The sequence below is a fragment of the Microcebus murinus genome, chromosome 5 (genome assembly GCF_040939455.1).
Source record: "Microcebus murinus isolate Inina chromosome 5, M.murinus_Inina_mat1.0, whole genome shotgun sequence".
NCBI classification, from domain to species: Eukaryota; Metazoa; Chordata; class Mammalia; order Primates; family Cheirogaleidae; genus Microcebus; species Microcebus murinus.
In genome coordinates, this window is record NC_134108.1 from 89,273,014 (window position 1) to 89,293,152 (window position 20,139).

General features: G+C 39.1%; 1 protein-coding gene across 1 annotated transcript in view; it reads left to right on the top strand.

Annotated features, from left to right (window-relative positions):
* The first annotated feature begins 1,303 nt into the window (after window positions 1-1,303).
* The window catches only part of RAB23 (RAB23, member RAS oncogene family), a 35,505-nt gene continuing 16,669 nt past the window's right edge, over window positions 1,304-20,139 (top strand). Inside the window, exons 1-3 of the mRNA XM_012751370.3 lie at window positions 1,304-1,598; window positions 12,248-12,485; window positions 14,921-15,006. Coding sequence (XP_012606824.1) covers window positions 12,331-12,485; window positions 14,921-15,006 — 241 coding nt within the window. The 5' untranslated portion in view covers window positions 1,304-1,598; window positions 12,248-12,330. The remainder of the gene's footprint in view (window positions 1,599-12,247; window positions 12,486-14,920; window positions 15,007-20,139) is intronic.

Genomic DNA, 20,139 nt, shown 5'->3' on the forward strand with positions numbered 1-20,139 from the left:
TCCCAACACTTTGGGTGGGGAGGGGTAGCTTGAACTTGAATCCAGGAGTTTAAGGTTGCTATGAGCAACTCACTGCTCTCTAGTCTGGGTGATAGAATGAGGTCCTATCTCAAAAAAACTTTTTTTTCCTACAAATAATATTGTTATTATAAGCAAACAATCTCTACTTAATTTTTAAATTTAAAAATTTTAATTTTTAAAATTATTAAATGAGAAGTATACTTCATATACAGAAAAATGTGCGTAAGAGTAGTTTGAATTTTCACAAATGGACATACATGTGTAACTAGCATCAAGCTCAACAGAAAGAACCTTACTAACCTTCCAAAGTCCCTCTTGTTGCTAATCCTTTCCAGTCACTATCCTCTGCCTGCCAAGGTAACCATTATCCTAAGTTTCAGTAGCTTAGTTTTCCTGGTTTGGTACTTTATAGAAATGGAATTACTCAGTATGTACTTTTTGCATCTTAACTTTTTACATTCAACTTTAGGTTTCTGCAGTTATCCGGGAACTGCCTGTAATTGCAGATGGTCTTTACACGAATTTATTCATTTAGTCTATTGCTGATAGTTATTCCCATTTGGGAGCTACTACAACAAATGCAGCTCTGAACATCTTGAAAGCTGTCTGTCGGTGCACTGTCAGTATCCATTTCTCTCGGCTGTACACGTAGGCGTGGAACACCTTTTGCAGACAATGCCAAACTTTTCCAAAGAAGTTGTTCCAGTTTACACTGCAGCAGAACGGTGGAAATTTTCAGTTACCCTACGTCCTCGCAAACACTTTTGCCCCCCCCCCATCTTTTCTTCTATTCTTTTATTTTGAAATATAAAAACAACCGAAGCAAAGTTAAGATTGCTTTTTGCGGGACGTGCCCAAAGTTTTTGCTTTGGGTCTCTGAGTTATTAACTGTTTCGGGCTTCTACTTTATCCAGCCAAATACTGCAGGCTGCGAGAGTGCGTTTTCGACTTTGCTCGACATTTTTGCTCACTCTGCCACTTAAGAGGTGTCATCCGGTCAAGAAAATAAGGCGTCTGTCCGAGACGGGGCAAGTCCTTTGAGGATTCTGGAAGACTGGTTATTCTGTAGGCGAAACTAGCGCGGACCTTCTTCGGCCGATTTGTCCTCTGTAGAGCCCACCGTGCGCCTGCCAGCCTCGGGTCTGCGCACTGCACGCCCGGGACTCCCCGGACCGGGAGCGACGCGGAGAAGCCGCCCTCTCTGCGACTAGCCAGAAAAGGGGCGGGGCAGGGGCCGAATCGGCGCGGAGCATGCGCACATGCGCACACGGTGCCCGGCGCATGCTCCGCAGCGCGGCGGGTCCACGGATGAGGGGAGTCGCGTCTCCTGCGCCCCGCCACCCCCGGCGCAGCTCCTGCTGAGCCGCTCGACCTGAGCCCTGGTTACCAATAAAGTTCGTTTTAAAAAAAAAAAAAATCCTAATCATTCGTAAAAGAGCGAAAGAGGGCGCAAGGCAGTCGGGCGGCCCCGCTGGGGAAAGTGGCGCGCTGGGAAGAGGCAGCGGCGGCAGCGGTTGCGCCGCGACCAGGAGGAGCCGGTCGCGCCGGGCGGCGGGTCGGCGGCAGGCGGGGGGACGGTGAGTAGCGGCTCGCGCTCCAGGGCGGCGTCGCTGCGCTCACTCGCCCTCTGCGGGAGCTGCGGGTCCCTCCGGCTCCGCGGGGAAGGACCCGCCCCTCCCCGGGGTCCCGCGATGTGCCTTGCCGGGGGGGACTGGGGAGTGGTGTCGGGGGCAGGGGCCTCCAGGCCCGGCCTCCCATCCCCCGGCTCGGACAGCCCAGCGCCTGCTCCCCCGCCTCCGAGCACGGAGCCCGAGTTCCAGCTGGGGGAGGTGGGCGGCAGCCCGCCCGGCTCCCCCTCCCAGCGCGCTGCGGTCCGCTCTCCAGGTGCAGGTCCTGCGGTTGCCCCGTGGGCGGGAAAGAGCGCGCTGGAACAGGGGCGAGGCGCTGGCGCCCTCGGCCCGGCCGAGCATCCGGGCTTTTGCCCTCCCCCAGCCCCAAATGAGGAAGGGGCGACCCAGGCTGGGCGAGATTCCCGCAGGAGTCGTGGAGTGCTCGGGTTAGGTTGGTGGGGGAGAGGGTCCTCAGCTCCAAGCTGGCTTTCAGACTCCTCTTCTCCCTGCAGTGGGGCCCCTCTCTGCTCGCGGCCCCACCCTTCCCTAGTTTCTTGCTCAGACTGCTGGAATATGAATGAGCCAGATTGCACTTTTTCATTGACACTGGTTGCCACAGAATTAACTTTACTGGGAGATCTGAGAAGCCATCAGCAGTTCTTTGGAGTAAGAACCTGAGAGTGTGTAAGGAAGTGAGAACTTCATTATCAGGAGATAAGTTAGGAGATAGTCAAGTGGCAGTAGGGTCTAAAAGAGGCTGTTTTATTTCTCTAGGTTTTGTATAACTCCTGAAATCTTCTAGATAACGTTGTTGACCCTAAAAAGTTTTTCAGTGTTTTTATAAATATAATCATATCTGTGCTTAAGTAAAGACTGTTATTAAAAAAAAACGACCCCTTTGGACAGTGAGTTAACTCATCCTTTCCTTTTCTGATTTATTAGGCTGCGTCGGTTAGCAAAATGTTAAAATTCAAGTTTAGGGGGTTTTTGTATAAAGTATTGCTGTCAAGGTTTTTATTATCGTAGTCAGGATTTTGCTTATTTTCTAATAACTTAACCGTTGATATAGTGCTTTAAGTCTTTAGAGTGAGAATCACAAGAGTCAAACTGCCTGTGTTAAAATTTGATTCTACTTTTTTTTCTTTAAATTATACTATTTAAAAAATTATCTGTGGTAAAATTGACCTTTTTTTGGGCATACAGCTCTGTGGATTTTAGATTCCTGTAACCACCACTATAATCAGGATGTAGATCAATTCTATCACCCTCCAAACTCATGCCATCCCATTCTATCACACTCCTTACCCCTAATGCCTGACAATGATTGACCTTTTCCAGAATGTCTTATAAATGGCATCATAACAATAGGTAACATTTTGATACTGGCTTCTTTTCACTCAGCATAATACCTTTGAGATTCTTTCAAGGTGTTTTTGTATGGATACTTCCCTTTTTTATTGCTGAGTTGTATTTTATTACATGGATGTGCCATGGTAGTTCATACATCTATCTTCTGAAGGATATTTGCATTGTTTTCAGTTTGGGGTAATTATGAATAGAACTGCCATAAATATCATGTACAGGTTTTTGTATGAAACATGTTTTCATTTCTCTAGAGTATTGCTAGGAGTGGAATTTCAGGGTCATTCAGTAAATGTATGCTTAACTTTTTAAAAATTGTCAAACTTTTTCAGACCGTATCATTTTGCATTCCCACCAGCAACATGTGACAGTTATAGTTGCTCCACATCCTCCTCAGCATTTGGTATTGTCAGCATTTTATAATTTAGCCATTCTAATAGTTATGCAGTGGTATCTCATTGTGGTCTTAATGTGCCTTTACCTAATGCCCAAAGATGTTGACTATCTTTTTATGTGTTCGTTTGCCATATATATTCTTCTGTGAGGTATCTGGCCAAGTCTTTTGCCCATTTTTAAATTGAGTTTTTTTCTCTTTCTCTCTCTCTCTCTCTCTCTCTTGAGACAAAGTCTCTTTTTATTGTCTGGGCTAGATTGCAGTGGCATCATTGTAGCTCACTGCAACCTCAAACTCCTGGGCTTCAGTGATCCTCCTGCCTCAGCCTCCTGAGTCACTGGGCCTACAGATGCATGCCACGATACCCCACTAATTTTTAATTTTTTTGTGGAGATGGAGATCTTGCTATGTTGCTCAGGCTGGTCTTGAACTCCTGGCCTCAAGTGATTCTTCCACCTAAGTTCCCAAATTGCTAGGATTACAGACATGAGCCACTACTGTGCCTGGCCCCTTGAATTGTTTTCTTATGTTGAATTTTGATAGTTCTTTATATGCTCTGTATACAAATTATGTCAAATACATGTGTTACAAATATTTCTTCCTGTCTGTAGCTTGTCTTTTTTTTTTAATTTTTAATTTTTATATTTTTTCTATTTTTTTTCTTTTTTTTCTTAGTGACCCATGAAGACATGTCTGAATGTAGCTTGTCTTTTCATTCTCTTCACAGTGTCTTTCAGAGAGCAAATATCTTTAATTGATTAAGTCCAGTTTATCAGTTTTTCCTTTTGTGGCTCTTTTGGTATCATGTCTAAGAACTCTTTGTCTAACTCCAGGTCAAGAAGATTTCCTCTTATGAAAAATGTTCTTCTAAAAGTTACAGTTTTACATTTAGGTATGTGGTACATTTTGATTTAATTGTATAAGGTGTGAAGTTTAGATGAAGGTTTACTTTTTTGCATGTAGATGTCCAGTTGTTCCAACACCGTTTGTTGAAAAGACTGTCTTCACTGGATTTCTTCTTCATTGTTGTCAAGAAGCAGTTGACTGTATTTGTGTGATTCTGTTTTGGGCCCTCTGTTCTGTTCCACTGATGTATGTCTTTTTCCTTTTGCCATTGTCACGGTTTTTCTTGATTAATTTAGTGGTATAGTGTCTCAGAATCAAATAGTATGAATCAAATTTTACTCTTTTTTGAAATTGTTTTAGCTATTCTAGTTCCTTTGCCTTTCCACATAAAATTTAGAATCAACGTGTCTATACAGAAAATCGTGCAATACTGTGATTGGAACTGTACTAAACCTATAGATCAATTTGGGGAGAATGTCTATTTTTACTTTGTTGAGTCTTCCAATCCATGAACATGATATGTTTTTCCATTTAGGTCTTTGTTTCTCGTTTTTTAAAATTTTGGTTGCAGATTGTACATTTATATGTAGAAATACCGTTGAATTTTGTGTGTAGTCCTTGTATCTTGTGACTTTGCTAAACTCTCCTGTTCTAGGGTTTGTTTGGGTTTTTGGGGGGAGGGTAGAGGATAGATTCCTTGGATTTTTCTACAGAGACAATCGCGTCATTTGTGCATAGAGACGGTTTTATTTATTTTTTTCCTAATCTGTAAGCATTTTATTTTGTTGCTTATTGCACTGGCTAGGACTTTGTGTAGCATGAATAGGAATAGTCAGCGTGGACATCCTTACCTTGCTCCCAGTCTAAGGAGAAAGCAATCAGTCTTTCAGAACTAAGGATGATGTTAAACTGTAGGTTTTATGTGCCCTTTATCAGGTTGAAGAAGTACCATTCTATTTTGCCAAGAGTTTTTCCTCACAAATGGATATTGAATTTTTCAAATATTTCCTCTGCATCAATTGACATTGTGATGTGTTTCTTCTTAAGTCTATTAATATGGTGGATTATATTGATTGATTTTCAAGTATAGAACCAGCCTTGCATTACCAGAATAAAGTCCACTTGGTTGTGGTGTATTATTGTTTTTAAATATTGCTGACTTCACTTTACTAAGTTTGTTGATGATTTTGCATCTATGTTTATGGGGGTTTCCTTATTTATACTGTCTTTGTGTGGTTTTGGTATCCATATAATGCTGCCACATAAAATGAATTGGGAAGTGTTTCCTCCTTGTCTGTATTATGGAAGAGTTTGTGTACACTGGTGTTAATTCTTTAAATGTTTGGTGGAGTTCCCCAGTGAAACCATGTGAGCTTGGAGATTTCTTTTTCAGTTTTTAAGTTACAGATTCAAGTTCTTTAATAGTTATAGGGTTATTCAAATTATCTAGTTCATACTGGGTCAATTGTGGTAGCTTATGCTTTTCAAGGAATTGATTCATTTTGTCTGGGGCATCAAATTTATATGTGTGGAGTTGTTTGTTGTATTATCCTTTTGAGTCTGCAGAATCTGTATGGTGTCCTCTATTTTATTAATTCCTGATATTGGTTATTTATGTCTTCTCTCTTTTTTTCTGTGTTAGTTTTGCTAAAGGTTTGTCAATTTTATTGATCTTTTCAAAAAACAACATTTTGTTTCATTACTTCTCTCTGTTTTTCTGTTTTCAATTTCATCTATTTCTGTTTTTTATTATTTCCTTCCTTTTGCTTGTTTTGGGTTTATTTTGCCCATTTTCTGGTTTCTTGAGGTGGGAGCTTAGATTACTGATTGGAGACTTTTCCTGTTTTCTAGGTAAGCACTTAGTGCTCTAAATTTCCCTTTTAGCACTTCTTTAGCTGTGTTCCACAAATTTTCACATACTCTATTTTCATTTTCATTAAATTCAATTTTTTTACTTCTCTTGAGACTTCTTCTTTGACCTAAAGATGATGATGATGATTATGATTATTTTTGAGACAGGGTCTTGCACTGTCACCCCAGCTGGTGTGCAGTGGTCTGATCATAGCTCACTGCATCCTTGAACTTCTGGGCTCAAGCAATCCTTCTGAGTATCTGGGATGACAGACGTGCACCATCACGCCTGGCTAATTAAAAAAAATTTTTTTCTGTGGAGACAGCGTCTATGCTGGTCTAAATCCCCTGGCCTCAAGCAAACACAGATAGTTTAGCAGTATGTGTTTTTAGTTTCCAAATGTATGGAGATTTTCCTGCTATCTTTCTGTTACTGATTTCTAGTTTGAGTCCATTGTGGTCAGTAAAGATATTCTGTATGATTTCCATTATTATAAGTTTATTGAGGTTTGTTTTATGGCCCAGAATACGTTCTATCTTGGTATATGTTTACTTGGTGTTTGAAAGGAAGTATATTCTGCTGTTGTTGTGTGGACAGTTCTATAAATGTCAAATAGATTCCAATTTTTTGTGTGTTTTTAGAAGTTCATTTTGATTTATCTGTAGTGTTTTTGAGTTTATTTCTTTGTATTACTTTTTTAGTGGTTGCTCTGGGTATTACATTATACACAGTCATGCATTGCTTAACGATGGGAATACTGTTCTGAGAAATGCATTGTTAGGCAATTTCATCATGGTGTGAACATCATACAGTTCAGAAATCTAGATGGTACAGCGTACCACACATACAGGCTATGTGGTATAGCCTATGCTGCTAGGCTACAAACCTGTATAGCATGTTACTGTACTGAATCCTGTAGGCAACTGTAACACAGTGGTGTTTATATATCTAAACATAAAAAAGTTATAGTACAAATGCAGTTTTCTAATCTTATGGGACCACTGTCATATATGCAGTCTATGTTGACCAAAATATTGTTATATGTGGTATATGATTGTAAATGTAATTTATCACTTATCTCTTGGTATTAATATCTTACCAGTTCAAGTGAAGTGTAGAACACTCACCAGCCTTTACATTCCTTTATCCTACCCATTCATAATTAATTGTCTTAAATATCTTATCTACATATATTGAACATCACATTGGACAGTTTTATAATTTTTGTTTCAACTGTCAAACCTAATTTAGAACACTCAAGAGAAGGGAAGTCTATTACATTTGATAGTTTTTTTTTCTTACCATGTTCTTTTTTTTGTTCTGATAGTCCAAATTTTTTTTTTTAATCATTTCCTTTCTGTTTAGAGAAATTCCTTTAGCTGTTCTTTTTTTTTTTTTTTTTTGAGACAGAGTCTCGCTTTCTTGCCTAGGCTAGAGTGAGTGCCATGGCGTCAGCCTAGCTCACAGCAACCTCAAACTCCTGGGCTCAAGCAATCCTCCTGCCTCAGCCTCCCGAGTAGCTGGGACTACAGGCACGAGCCACCATGCCCGGCTGATTTTTATATTATATATATTAGTTGGCCAATTAATTTCTTTCTATTTTTATGGTAGAGACGGGGTCTCGCTCAGGCTGGTTTTGAACTCCTGACCTTGAGCAATCCGCCCGCCTCGGCCTCCCAGAGTGCTAGGATTACAGGCGTGAGCCACCGCGCCCGGCCAGCTGTTCTTTTTATATAGGTCTGCTATCAACAAATCCTCTTAGTTTTCCCTCATGGGAGATTATTTTTCTTTCATTCCTAAAGGATATTTTAATTGGATATACAATTTTGGGTTGACAGCTCTTTTCTTTCAGTGATCAAAAAATGATGTGTCACTGCCTTTTGGCTTCCATGATTCTGATGAGAAATTCACTATCATTTAAATTATTTTTCCCCTATAGGTAGTACGTCTTTTTTCTCTAGCTGCTTTCAAAATGATTTCTTTATCTTTAAGTTTTTAGAAGTTTGACTTTGGTGTGTCTTGGTCTGGATTTTGTTAGGTTTATCCTGTCTGGAATTCACCCAACTTCTTGAATCTGTAGGTTTAATTTTTTCAAATTTGGGAAATTTTCAGTCATTATTTCTTCCAATGCTTTCTCAGCCCTATCTTCTTTCTCCTTTCCTGGAACTCTGATGACATAAATATTATATTTTTTTGTTTAGTTCCACAGGTCTCTGAGGCTCTGCCTTTTACATTAGTGTATTTCTCCTTTTGCTCTGTGTTGTTCAGCTTACGTACTCTATTGTTCTGTTTTCAAGTTCACTAATTTTTTTCATCTGTTCCTTCTGCTCTTGAGCCTATCATTGAGTTTTTATGTTGGTTATTAATAATTTTTGGCTCTAAATTTTCCATTTGGTTTTTCTGTTTCTTGGTGGGACTTTTTTACATTTGTTTCAAGTGTGTCCATAATTGCTCCTTGACTGCCAGCTAACTATTTTTTTATTTTTAAAATCCCTGTTAGATAATTCTAATGTCTGTCATCTTGTTGCCAGTGTCTGTTGATTGTCTTTTGCATTCAAGTTAAGATTTTTCCTGGTTCTTATTGTGCTGAGTGATTTTTGATGGAAATCAGGACATTTTGGTTATTGTGTTATGATTTTCTGGATCTCAGTTAAATGTTCTCTTTTAGTTTGCTTCTTCTGCTCCAGTGCTCTAAACAGAGGAAAGGTGGGGCACTACCTTCTTACTGCCAGGTGTTGGGGGGTAAAACTCCATGTTCCCTCCTTGTCTTCTGTTGAAACTTAGAGTAGGCCTGATAGCCCTCCATTAGGCTGCACTAATACCACCCTGTCTGGGAGGAGGAGGGACACCTTGTTACTCTTCCACCTGTGGTCCCCACTGACACTACAGGGAATGGAGGGATGGCCTTATTACCACTGAGGGACGGTGAAAGTCCTGGCTTTCTAATGGCTTCTTCAGATACTACCCCAGCAAGGAAGGGGAGGTAAAGAGGGGGAGGGATGACTCTGAATTTCTGGATGAGGTGGAAGTCCAGGCTCTCACGTGGTCTCCAGTGATACCTTGGTGATGGTGGAGGGGACCTTTCCTTACCTCAGTGGTGTTGAAACTTGTAGCTCCCCAGTTGGTCTTCCCTGACACCACAGGGCAAGTTGGGGCACATCATTATAATCCTCACAAGGGTGTGTTTCTGTCATGCTGCTTGCTAGGCTGCACCTTTCTTGGTCCTTTCCTGGTCCTTTGGCTCAAGAGAGTAGGCTTTTGTTGGGGCCTTTTTTATTGGCATTTCCTGGTTCCTGGCTTGTCCATAATACAGTAAGGGGTATATGAGGTAAAACGAACTCAAGGAAAACAACTCAGGGTAGTTGTTCCTTGTGTCCTGTGGTCTCTAGCCACTCTTTCTTCTTTCCACTTTTCAGAGTCTCATGATTTTTATATTATCATGTCCAGAATTTTTAGGTATAGTTAGAGGAGAGAATACTGAGAAATATGTCTGTTCTATCATTCCAGAAGCAAAAGTCTCTGAAGTATATATTTTTAAAAGTATAAAATGTATTCAGTTTCTCATTGTTGCTTTTGAATTTTGCAGTCTTCTGGGCTAAAGAATTGTTTCGATAGTGAAAAGGGATCTGCTTTTTAAGAACTGGCCAGTGTGAGTTTCAGCTGCAATGGTCAGATTATGTTAAGAATTTTAGATTTAGGCCAAGCGCAGTGGTTCACGCCTGTAATCCTAGCACTCTGGGAGGCCGAGGTGGGAGGATTGCTGGAGCTCAGGAGTTCGAGACCAGCCTGAGCAAGAGGGAGATCCCGTTTCTACTAAAAATAGAAAAAATAAGCCAGGTGTGGTGATGTGCGCCTGTAGTCGCAGCTCCTCAGGATTCTGAGGCAGGAGGGTTGCTTGAGTCCAGGAGTTTGAGGTTGCTGTGAGCTAGGCTGACGCCACGGCTAGTGACAGAGTGAGACTCTGTCTCAAAAAAACAAAAGAAAAGAAAAGAATTTTAGATTTAACGTGCCCTGGTGTCCTAAAGACCCCACTTTTCTGTAGGGTAGGAGGGTGGTGGTACTTGATGTCCAGGTTGTACCCTAGACCATTGAAATCACACACTCAGAGGACAGAATCCGGGCACTTTATTTTTTAAAGTTCTCTAGATGATTCCAGTGTGTAGCCAAGATTGAGTGAGAGTCACTAGCCTAGGGTAATGGTTCTAACATTTACCTGATTATAAAATCACTTGGGATGTGTGTCCATTCAGGTTCTCCAGGAAGCAAACATCAAGATGGAATTACAAATACAAGAGGTTTTCTTAATATTATCCTGGGTGTAGAGCTAATTTTTTAAATTTTTTTAAATAAAAAAAAAAATACAAGAGGTTTACTGGGGGAAATGGCTGGGATGGATAAAGAGGAAGGCCTTCAGGCTGCAGTGCCAGCTTGAAACCTGGGAAAGGAGAAAGGAGGAGTGGGTGGAAAGAGCCCCAACCTGCAGTGCAGCTCCGAGAAGGTCTCAACCAGTTCGATAGGAGCCCCAGAGCAAAGAGGAGTCCCGTGTTGGGCAGAGCTGGCCTGACTCTTGAACAGGCACTGTCTGTTCCGTCTTCACCTTGGACAGAGTGTGGTCTCAGCGGCGGGAGTGGGCAGTGCCATGTATTCTGAAGGTGTGGCAGCTGGAGACTGCCAGCTGGCAGCTCTTGGAGGAAGAGTTAAGCAGCACTTCTGTGCTTGGTTTAAAAATGAGACTCCAAGCCATTCCCCTGAGACTTCGGATTAATTATATCTAAGGTGGAGACCCAGAAAACATACTTTAACAAGAATACTCCTAGTTAATTATTCTGATCATTCAAGTTTGTGAAGTACTAGGGACAGTCGCTGAGACTCTAGTAGGGACAAAGAAAGGAATGTTCTTCACATTTCAGACTTGCTTGGTGTAGTTATTGTATAGATGGATTTTCAGTAAAGGTAGTTAGAATTTAATACCTAAATGGGCAGGAGCCTAACTAGTAATTTTACAAAGAAAATGACTTTATCTTCTTTTCAGTCTAAAATGCAAACAGTGCACATTGTATTACTTTCATTGTGTGAGTAACTAAAACTAATCTGAAACTAAAGGAAGAGTGTGTGGTATTAATTATTTGTACAGGATTTATTGTAACCTGAACACTAAAGCAGTGTAACTAAGAACCCAATGCTGACACATGGTTGTATGTTATTATATAAAAGCTTTCTTTGGGGTACTCTTCTAGGGATATTAATTACTACCTGTGAGGTTGAAAAGCAGTTTCCACAGATTTTGTATTTTTTGCCCATTTGATGATACAATATGGAGGATTTATTATGTTATATAAAACTACAGGTGGAGTATCTCTTATTCAAAATGCTTGAGACCAGAAGTGTTTCAGATTTTGGATGTTGAAATATCTGTCTATATATAATGAGATACATGCAAGTATAATGAGGATGGCATCTAAATCTATACCAGAAATTCTTTTATTTCTCATATGTATCTTAGACATATAGCCTGAAGGTAATTTTATATAATATTTTAAATTTGTGCATGAAAAATGTTTTGACTGCATTTTGAGTATGACCCCCTTATACATAAGGTATGGATTTTCCACTTGCATCATGTCAGTGCTCAAAAAGTTTCAGATTTTGGAGCATTTCAGATTTTGGATTTTTGGATTAAGGATGCTCACCCTGTACTAATTTTTGAATGCTTAGCTTTCACTATGCCAAGTGCTTTATATGGGTCATTAATTAACAACCCTGTGAGGCAGATATTATTGCAAGGAAATGGAAGCTTACAGAGGTTAAGCAATAACTTCATTAAGAGCACAGAAGTGGCAGTAAGTGGCAGCTTTAAATTAGGCCTCAAGTCGAATGCCCGTAGTCTTCATCTCTATGAAAGGGAGAACTCTGTAGATCTAGGCATTTATTGACACATGAATGTATCATGCTGTATGCATTATGCTATTGGTGAGGATTAAAAAATGAATGATGTTGTTTCACCTTTCACAGAATTTACATTATCTAAAAGGGGTCGGAAGAGGGCCTCATTCATGGAAACATATTCTTGCAATACAATATGATTATTTCTTGATAAAACAATCATAGTTTATTTTGTACAATTTTTGTGTCATGAAAAAATAATGTCATTTTAAACTACAGATTTCAGAGAGAAGATCTAATCACCTGGAATTAGAGTTGGTACAGAAACCATTTCCACTCTAAACTTCAACTTCAACTTCAAAATGTTGGAGGAAGATATGGAAGTAGCCATCAAGATGGTGGTTGTAGGGAATGGAGCAGTTGGAAAGTCAAGTATGATTCAGCGATACTGCAAAGGCATCTTTACAAAAGACTACAAGAAAACCATTGGAGTTGATTTTTTGGAGCGACAAATCCAGTATGTACTTGGCCATTTTATCCCTTTGATTTTGATTTGTGAACTGTGTCCAAGACTTTCACTGGAATAATAGTAACTAATTACAGTACAGTCCAAGGTTGGGCAACTAGTGGCAGTTGATGGTTGTTTTAAATTACTCATTACTGTAAGTATCTTTATCCTTCTTTCTGTCTTTTTTTTTCTTTCATGTCTTTTCTCTTCCTCTTTCATTTTTCTTTTTTCTTTTACTCCCCTCTTCCCTTTCCACTTTTTTTTTTCCTGACCACTAAACTACCAGCAAACCACCATTTTTCTTATCTCATACATGTTTTATATTTACTGGTGACACCTTGGGCACTTTTAAAACACAAACTGATGCTTGACTCTAGTGAGATTTCTGTTTGCTATTTTATTTGGAATGAAAGTTACCCATCTCTTAAAGTTTTCATCTCTTGTATAATGGGCTCTTTTTGCTTATAATGTCTCTTTTTAAAACTGGGCAAGACTGTCTGGAAGTTGTATAGAGTCTATACAAGACTGTATAGAAGACTGTGTGGAGAATTTATAATTTGCTTTTACTCTAAAGAAGTAAGAGAAAACAGATTTAGGAGGTCTAAGTTCACCTATGAAAAAGAACTCCTACTTTAGGAAATCCAGTTGGAATCTGCAGTACATCAGAGTAATACTTTTTGTCATTAGTCTTGAGAACTTTTAAGGATTTTTTAAACCATAGGAGACAAACTAAAATGTATTATGGAAATAAGAAACATTAAACAAATCTCTTACTGGTCCAGCTTTAACATCAAAGATAATTGTGTTCATTGTTTTAAAGATTGGTTCATTTCTAATCTGTATTCTGTTACCCTCTTTTTTTGTTGTTTTTTATTTGTTTGTTTTTTAGAGATAGGGTCTTACGAGGCTAGAGTGCAGTGGTGCCATCCAGGCTCACCATAACCTTGAATTTCTGTGCTCAAGCGATCCTCCTCCTAAGTAGCTGGGATTATAGGCACGTGCCACCATGTCTGGCTAATTTTTTTTTTTTTAATTGTAGAGATGGGATCTCACGATTGCCCAGGCTGGTCTCAAACTCCTGGCCTCAAATGATTATCCTGCCTCGGCCTCCCAGATTGCTAGGATTACAGGTGTGAGCCACTGCGCCTGGCCACCCTCTTTTTTTTTTTTTTTTTTTAAATACTTCCATATTTACCTGAAACCAAATAACTATTTTAAGTATGTAGTTGATCCTCATTATTCGTAGATTCTTGCTAAAATTTATTTGTAGCTCCCAAATCAGTATTTGTAGTGCTTTTGTGGTCATTTATGGACATGCACGGAGCAGCAAAGAATTGAAGTTGCCCAACATGGACTTTCGCAGCTGAGTTTGTCAATCAAGGTGATACTCTTCCTTCTTGCTTCAGCTCTCATACAGTAGACATGTGTCCTGCTTGTGTTCTGTTCAGTGCTACATTTTGTGCTTTTTGTTGATGATTTTGCTGTTCAAAAAGGCCCCCAGTGGTAGTGCTGAAGTGCAGTGTAGTGTTTTTGATTACAGGAAGGCTGTGATGTACCTTATGGAGAAAATATGTGTGTTAGATATGCTTTGTTCAGACTGAGTTATAGTGCTATTGGTTGTGAGTTCAGTGTTAATGAATTTACAGTAATAATAATAATAAGGTGTCTTTAAATAGAAACACAAAACAAGGTTATGATTCATCAGTTGAGGAAATTTAACCAGGGGTTCTCAGGAACCTGACCCTATATTTCCCCTAGGAGCAGTGGTTCAGTATTTGCTAATTCAGTGTTCACAGTGACATTATAAAACATAACTACTGTGAATAATGAGAAAAAGCTACATGACAAAGTAGAGTAGATTTTAAGTTAAAGGGCAACCAAGCAAGTAAAGTGCTTCTTCCCCTTGTTATTCTCATTCTGTCTTTAAGCACCAGAACCCATTAGGATGGCTAGAACCACTACTACCTGTGACTGTTGTCAAAGGAAAAAACATGGCAGGTAAATCCAAATCATGTGTAAAGCTACAGCTTAAAAGTACTCAGACTTTTTCAGAGTGAAACTGACAATGCACAGCTGGTCCCCAATTTATGGTGGTTCAACTTATATGAGTTTCAACTTCATGATGGGTTTACCAGGACACAGCCCCATCTTAAATCAAGGAGCAGCTGGACGTAGAATGGTTCTACTTATGATTTCTGACTTTATGATGGATTTATTGGGATATTACGTGCATTGCATTTTTGACTTATACTACTATTTTCAACTTGTAATGGGTTTGTCAGAATATAACCCCCAAATGGGCTTATTAGAACATAATCCTATCGTAAGTTGAGGAGCAAATGTAGTTTTAATACCTTTGGATTTGAAAAATAAAAATATACACAAAGCTGTATTACTAAGAATATTTTCCTTTACATATGAAATAAATTTCTCTCTTGTTTCAGAGTTAATGATGAAGATGTGAGACTAATGTTATGGGATACTGCAGGTCAAGAGGAATTTGATGCAATTACAAAGGCCTACTATCGAGGTAAAATGCAGGATTTATTTATTTTTTTGTGTGGGTATGTTATTTTGGCTAACTTTGCTTTCCTTGTTTCCCATATAAATTCTCTTTAAGAATAGTTAAAATGCTTGCAAAGTGTTTTTTAAATACTTTCCCCAGTTCATTATTTTTCTAAAGATCTTGTAGAGTGGCAAATAACATTTTGTACTATGGACAGTTTGTGCCTTAGAATTATTTGACTTGTTTAGGCATTCCCAGACCAAATCAGTCAGATCCCAAGGAAATGCCTACTCTGATCCCAAGGAAATGACTATATAGTCAGAGAGTGGAAACTAACATATGAAAAAGTAAAAGTCCCTGCAAATAAGATGGCATTTTGTTGTGACACATGAAATCACACAGTAAAGCCTTTTCAGCACTATGGGAATTCACAGAAATGTGAATTACCTATGAGAGGAAGGAAGCATGACTATAGAACTTAAGGTTCTAAAATGCAGGCTCAAATTCCTTAAAAAAGCCTAAATTAAACTTTTAAATAGAACTTAAAGTTTCCTGCTAACATTTTTCTTTAAAATTTAATCCTTCTCTTCTGGAATTTAAAATACCATTCTCATTGTTCCTCTGACTCACGGCCAATGGTAACTGAGATGAAGAGAACACAGTAATTAAAAGTTTGATCTAGTACCACGTAACATTATGGCCTGTCGATGCCAAGCAAATATTAATTGATACTTCATATTGACAAGCATTTAATACGCTGTATTTCCCAGATGTTATGGGAGATATAAAGGCACAGTTGACTGATAATCACTGGTTATCCCTTCTCTGACAGCCCTCTTTTCTGAACTTTTTACCTTCTTGTTGTAACTAAAACTTAATTGTTTCTTAAAGACATGACTTCCCCTGTGCCTTCTCTGGTGGTGGCCATCTTTTTACCTACATCTCCACATCCCCACATTCTTCAAGACCTGAAGGATACTGGACAGAAGGCATCTTCCAAAACTTTAGCACTTTGAAAGTCCAAGTCATGAGACTTTTACCTACCATTAATCCCCGCTGGTTGCTATGGTCCATGGACTTCTGCCCCTTTCCTAATAAACACTGGCATCTGGCTCATTTTCTTCTCCATAATTGTTCAGATTACTTTTTTTTTTTTTTTGAGACAGAGTCTCGCTTTGTTGCTCAGGCTAGAGTGAGTGCCGTGGCGTCAGCCTAGCTCACAGCAACCTCAAACTCCTGGGCTTAAGCAGTCCTACTGCCTCAGCCTCCTGAGTAGCTGGGACTACAGGCACGTGCCACCATGCCCGGCTAATTTTTATATATATATATTAGTTGGCCAATTAATTTCTTTCTATTTTTTATAGTAGAGACAGAGTCTCGCTCAGGCTGGTTTTGAACTCTTGACCTTGAGCAATCTGCCCACCTCGGCCTCCCAGAGTGCTAGGATTACAAGCGTGAGCCACCGTGCCCGGCCCAGATTACTTTTTGAAAATACAGCCTGTTTGATCATTTTCTTGATCAACCTTTGATCAATCTTTTTTATTACCTCTAAAATCTAAGCCTCTGTAGCCTTCCACTCTCTAACCACTACTTCCTGATTCCAGCTTGCTAACTTTAATACCCAGACCCTTAACTGTCTTTGAAACCATTTAGAACTTCTTTTCACCTTACCCTGCCACTTTTTAAGTATGGCCTTCCATACAGCCTTAACTTAGATTAATTTTTTCTAGTCCTGTAAACATTTGCTTGCACACACCTTTAAGTCTTAACTAGCACTCTCCGCGTATTACTTGCTCAGCAAAATGCCCAATCCAATTAAACCCAGCTATCTACGAATCTGCATCCATGCCCTTGAACTTTATTGAGAATATCGGACAAAATCATTCTGACTGAACTGTGAAAAGTTATGATCCTGCAACTTTAATGAATATTCCATGCTGGCAGACACTTTCTTTCCTTTTATTTTATCATATTATGGGGGTACAAATATTGTTAGGGTTACATATATTGCTCCTGTCCTTCGTCCCCCCCCCCCGCCCCCCCGCCTCCTGCCTTACCAAAACATTAAGCATGTCCTACCCCCAGGTGGTGCACATTGCACCTATTTTGTAAGTATATATCCTTCCCCTCCTACCCCTTCCCATCTGCCCACCACCTGATAAAAGTTTTTTTTTCCCCTTTTTTTTGACTTTGGGTTACATTGTATATCTTTGCCTTTCCCTACAAAGGGTTAGAGGTATTCTCCCCGCCCCTATGCTCACCACAACCCTAAGATGTGTATCTCCCCCTCCCCCAAACCCTGGTGAGCACTACCACCATTTGAGCACCATAGTTTCAATCAGTCAGTACCAATTAGATGGCGAGTAGATGTGGAGCCCATTTTCTTGATCTTGTGTCGCCTCACTTTGGATAACGGGCTTAAGCTTAATCCATGATAGCATAAACGGTGCCAGCTCACTGTCATTTCTTAGAATTGAGTAGTATTCCATTGTGAGCATAGACCAAATATTAATTATCCACTCATGAATTGACGGGCATTTGGGTTGTTTCCATGATCTTGCAATAGTGAATTGTGCTGCCATAAACATCCGGGTGCAGATATCTTTATAGTAGAATGTCTTGTGTGGCAGACACTTTTAATATATTTCTTTACTGAAGTCTTTTTACCATTTTCTAAAAGAGCTATTTATGTTTTCTCTTGCCTTAACCTTTAGGATCCCTTCCTCATCTCCACTCTCAGTTGATTTCCTTGCTTTGTTCTTCTTTGAGAAAGAAAATAGATGCAATCAAATGAAAACTATTTTATTCTTCCCACTATCAAATTACTTCCTTGGTTAAAACTCTTAAGTAACTTTCTCTTGGTTAAGGAAGAAGGTCAGGCACTTTAGCATCATAGGTATAGGACATTGCGATTGTGTTTCTCCTTATTATATATGTAGCCTCAGCTGTTGATTCCTCACATGCACTTTACCCTTGAGAAATCTCCAAATTCTTTCTTTCTTGCCTTTTTTTTTTTTTAATTTATTTTTTAGGGACAGGATCTTGCTCTGTCACCCAGGCTGGAGTAAGGTGGCACAATAGCTCACTGCAGTGTTGAAAGTCCAAGTCATGGGTGCAGGCCAAACTATCTCGGCTTCCCAAGTAGCTGGGACTACAGGCACATGCTACCATGTTGGGCTAATTTTTTTTTTTTTTTTAAGAGATGGGGTCTCAGTATGTTGCCCAGGCTGGTCTCAAACTCTTAGCCTCAAGCAGTCTTCCTGGCTCAGCCTCCCCAGAATGCTAAGATTATAGGTATAAGCCACTATGCCCAGCCTGTTGTATACTTCTTATTATAGGTTAGTACTTTTAAGATCTCCTCAAATCATACCATTTTCCTTTAATACGTGTGCAAAAACCATTTTCTGCCAGAGACTAAACAGAGAGCCCATAATTATTAGTATTTACATCTTAATTTACTGTGGGTGATATTTAAATTACTGTGTTTTTTGAACTAAAAGGCTTTAAATAGCTTTAGTTTCTCTATACTTAACATTTTAAAGTGGCCTTAAGCTTATAAATAGATAACTGTTAAAAGCGTATCTTAATAATGTAATTTTTTTTAGCCAACTATATTAAAATGGCAAAGAGGGTAGGATACTGAGGTCTTTGGAATTTCAGCTTCTTCTTTTTCTAAATTGTAAAAATAAACATTTATCATAATATAATTTAAATGAAGGAAGAAAAAGTAGCAGTTATACATACATTTGAAAAATGGTATATTGAACATTCTTCTGTATTTTCCTTTGGGGTTCCATCAGAATGCTTTTGGTTGCTGACAACAGAAAAGTAATTTTAAACTGGTTTAAACTACACAGAAGGTTTATTGATTTCATAGAAAAGTCTGGAAGTAGCATAGATTTTACTTGTGGTTTGTTCAGGCTGTAACCTTACTGATTCTCCTGGCCTAGCCTCCTCCCTGTGTTGAATACCTTCTAATGCTGGCTTTTCTCTTGGTTCCAAGATGGCTACTAGGTGCAGTGAAAGCCACATGCTGTGTTCACATCCTTGGGGAGAGAGGGTTACTTCACACAACAATGAAGTCCTGAGTTTTTGTCTGATTAGACTACCCTTGACTTGATTCTAATAGTCAGAGGAATGTGATTAATTGGCTTGAATCATGTAACCCCCACCCCACCAGAGGATAGGTTTAGTCCACCTAAACCATATGGCTACTATACAGTGGGGGAGAGATGTTTTTAGGAAGAGTTGCCACCTAGGCAATCAGATAATATCCGCTACTGATACAGAGTCAGGTAATGACGTAAATAAATAGAAATAAAGATCAGGAAGAGAATGTAAGGGCTAGAAAGAATGAGTTAAGATACAAATTTCGTGAAAGAAACACTATGCCTTATAAAATTATGATTCACTGGTTTAAATCCTAGAAATATGTTATTCATACTACATAAAAATCAACACATTAAAAATTTTTTTAAATTTTATTATAATTTATTTAGAAAACCTATTATGCCAAAAACATTGTTCAAAGGCATCATCATGGTCTTGGAATGGTGGCTTAATTGTAATCAAGACATGTTGAAACATGACCTTCTTGTAAATAGGTTACAGCAGAGCACAGATCATATTAGGAAGCCTTTTGGGGTCTCAAATGAAGTGAAAACACTAGCTGCTTTATTTTTTTTTTTTTTTTTTTTTTAGGTGGTACAAGATGGCTCTAACTAGCTGCTTTAAATATCAAGAGTGTAAGATATGTCCAAATGACTAGAACAGAGAAATTTAAAGCATTAACTTTCCTAATGATAACTGGTACCAACAAAGAACTTGAGATCAAAGGAAGAAAAAGAAAGGATCACAATATAGTGTCATTTTTGAACTAAGAATATTTATAGTAATTGGTATGTTGAACAGGCACAGCTCATAAGTTACCAAAATGCAACTTTTGTTTTTGTCTGTCCCCTTCCCCTTACATTTTATTGGGCAGTAGGAGGAAGGGAAGTCCTTTCCTTGACTTTAAATGAAAATTCCCTTTTAGCTCATGTCTTTTCTGGTCACTCTCAAGTATTTTCAGCTGCCTCATAGTTCTAGTCTGAAACAATCTCAGTTTGGAAATTAGATAGCCAGTAGTCCTGTGGAATAATCAAAACTCCAAAGGTC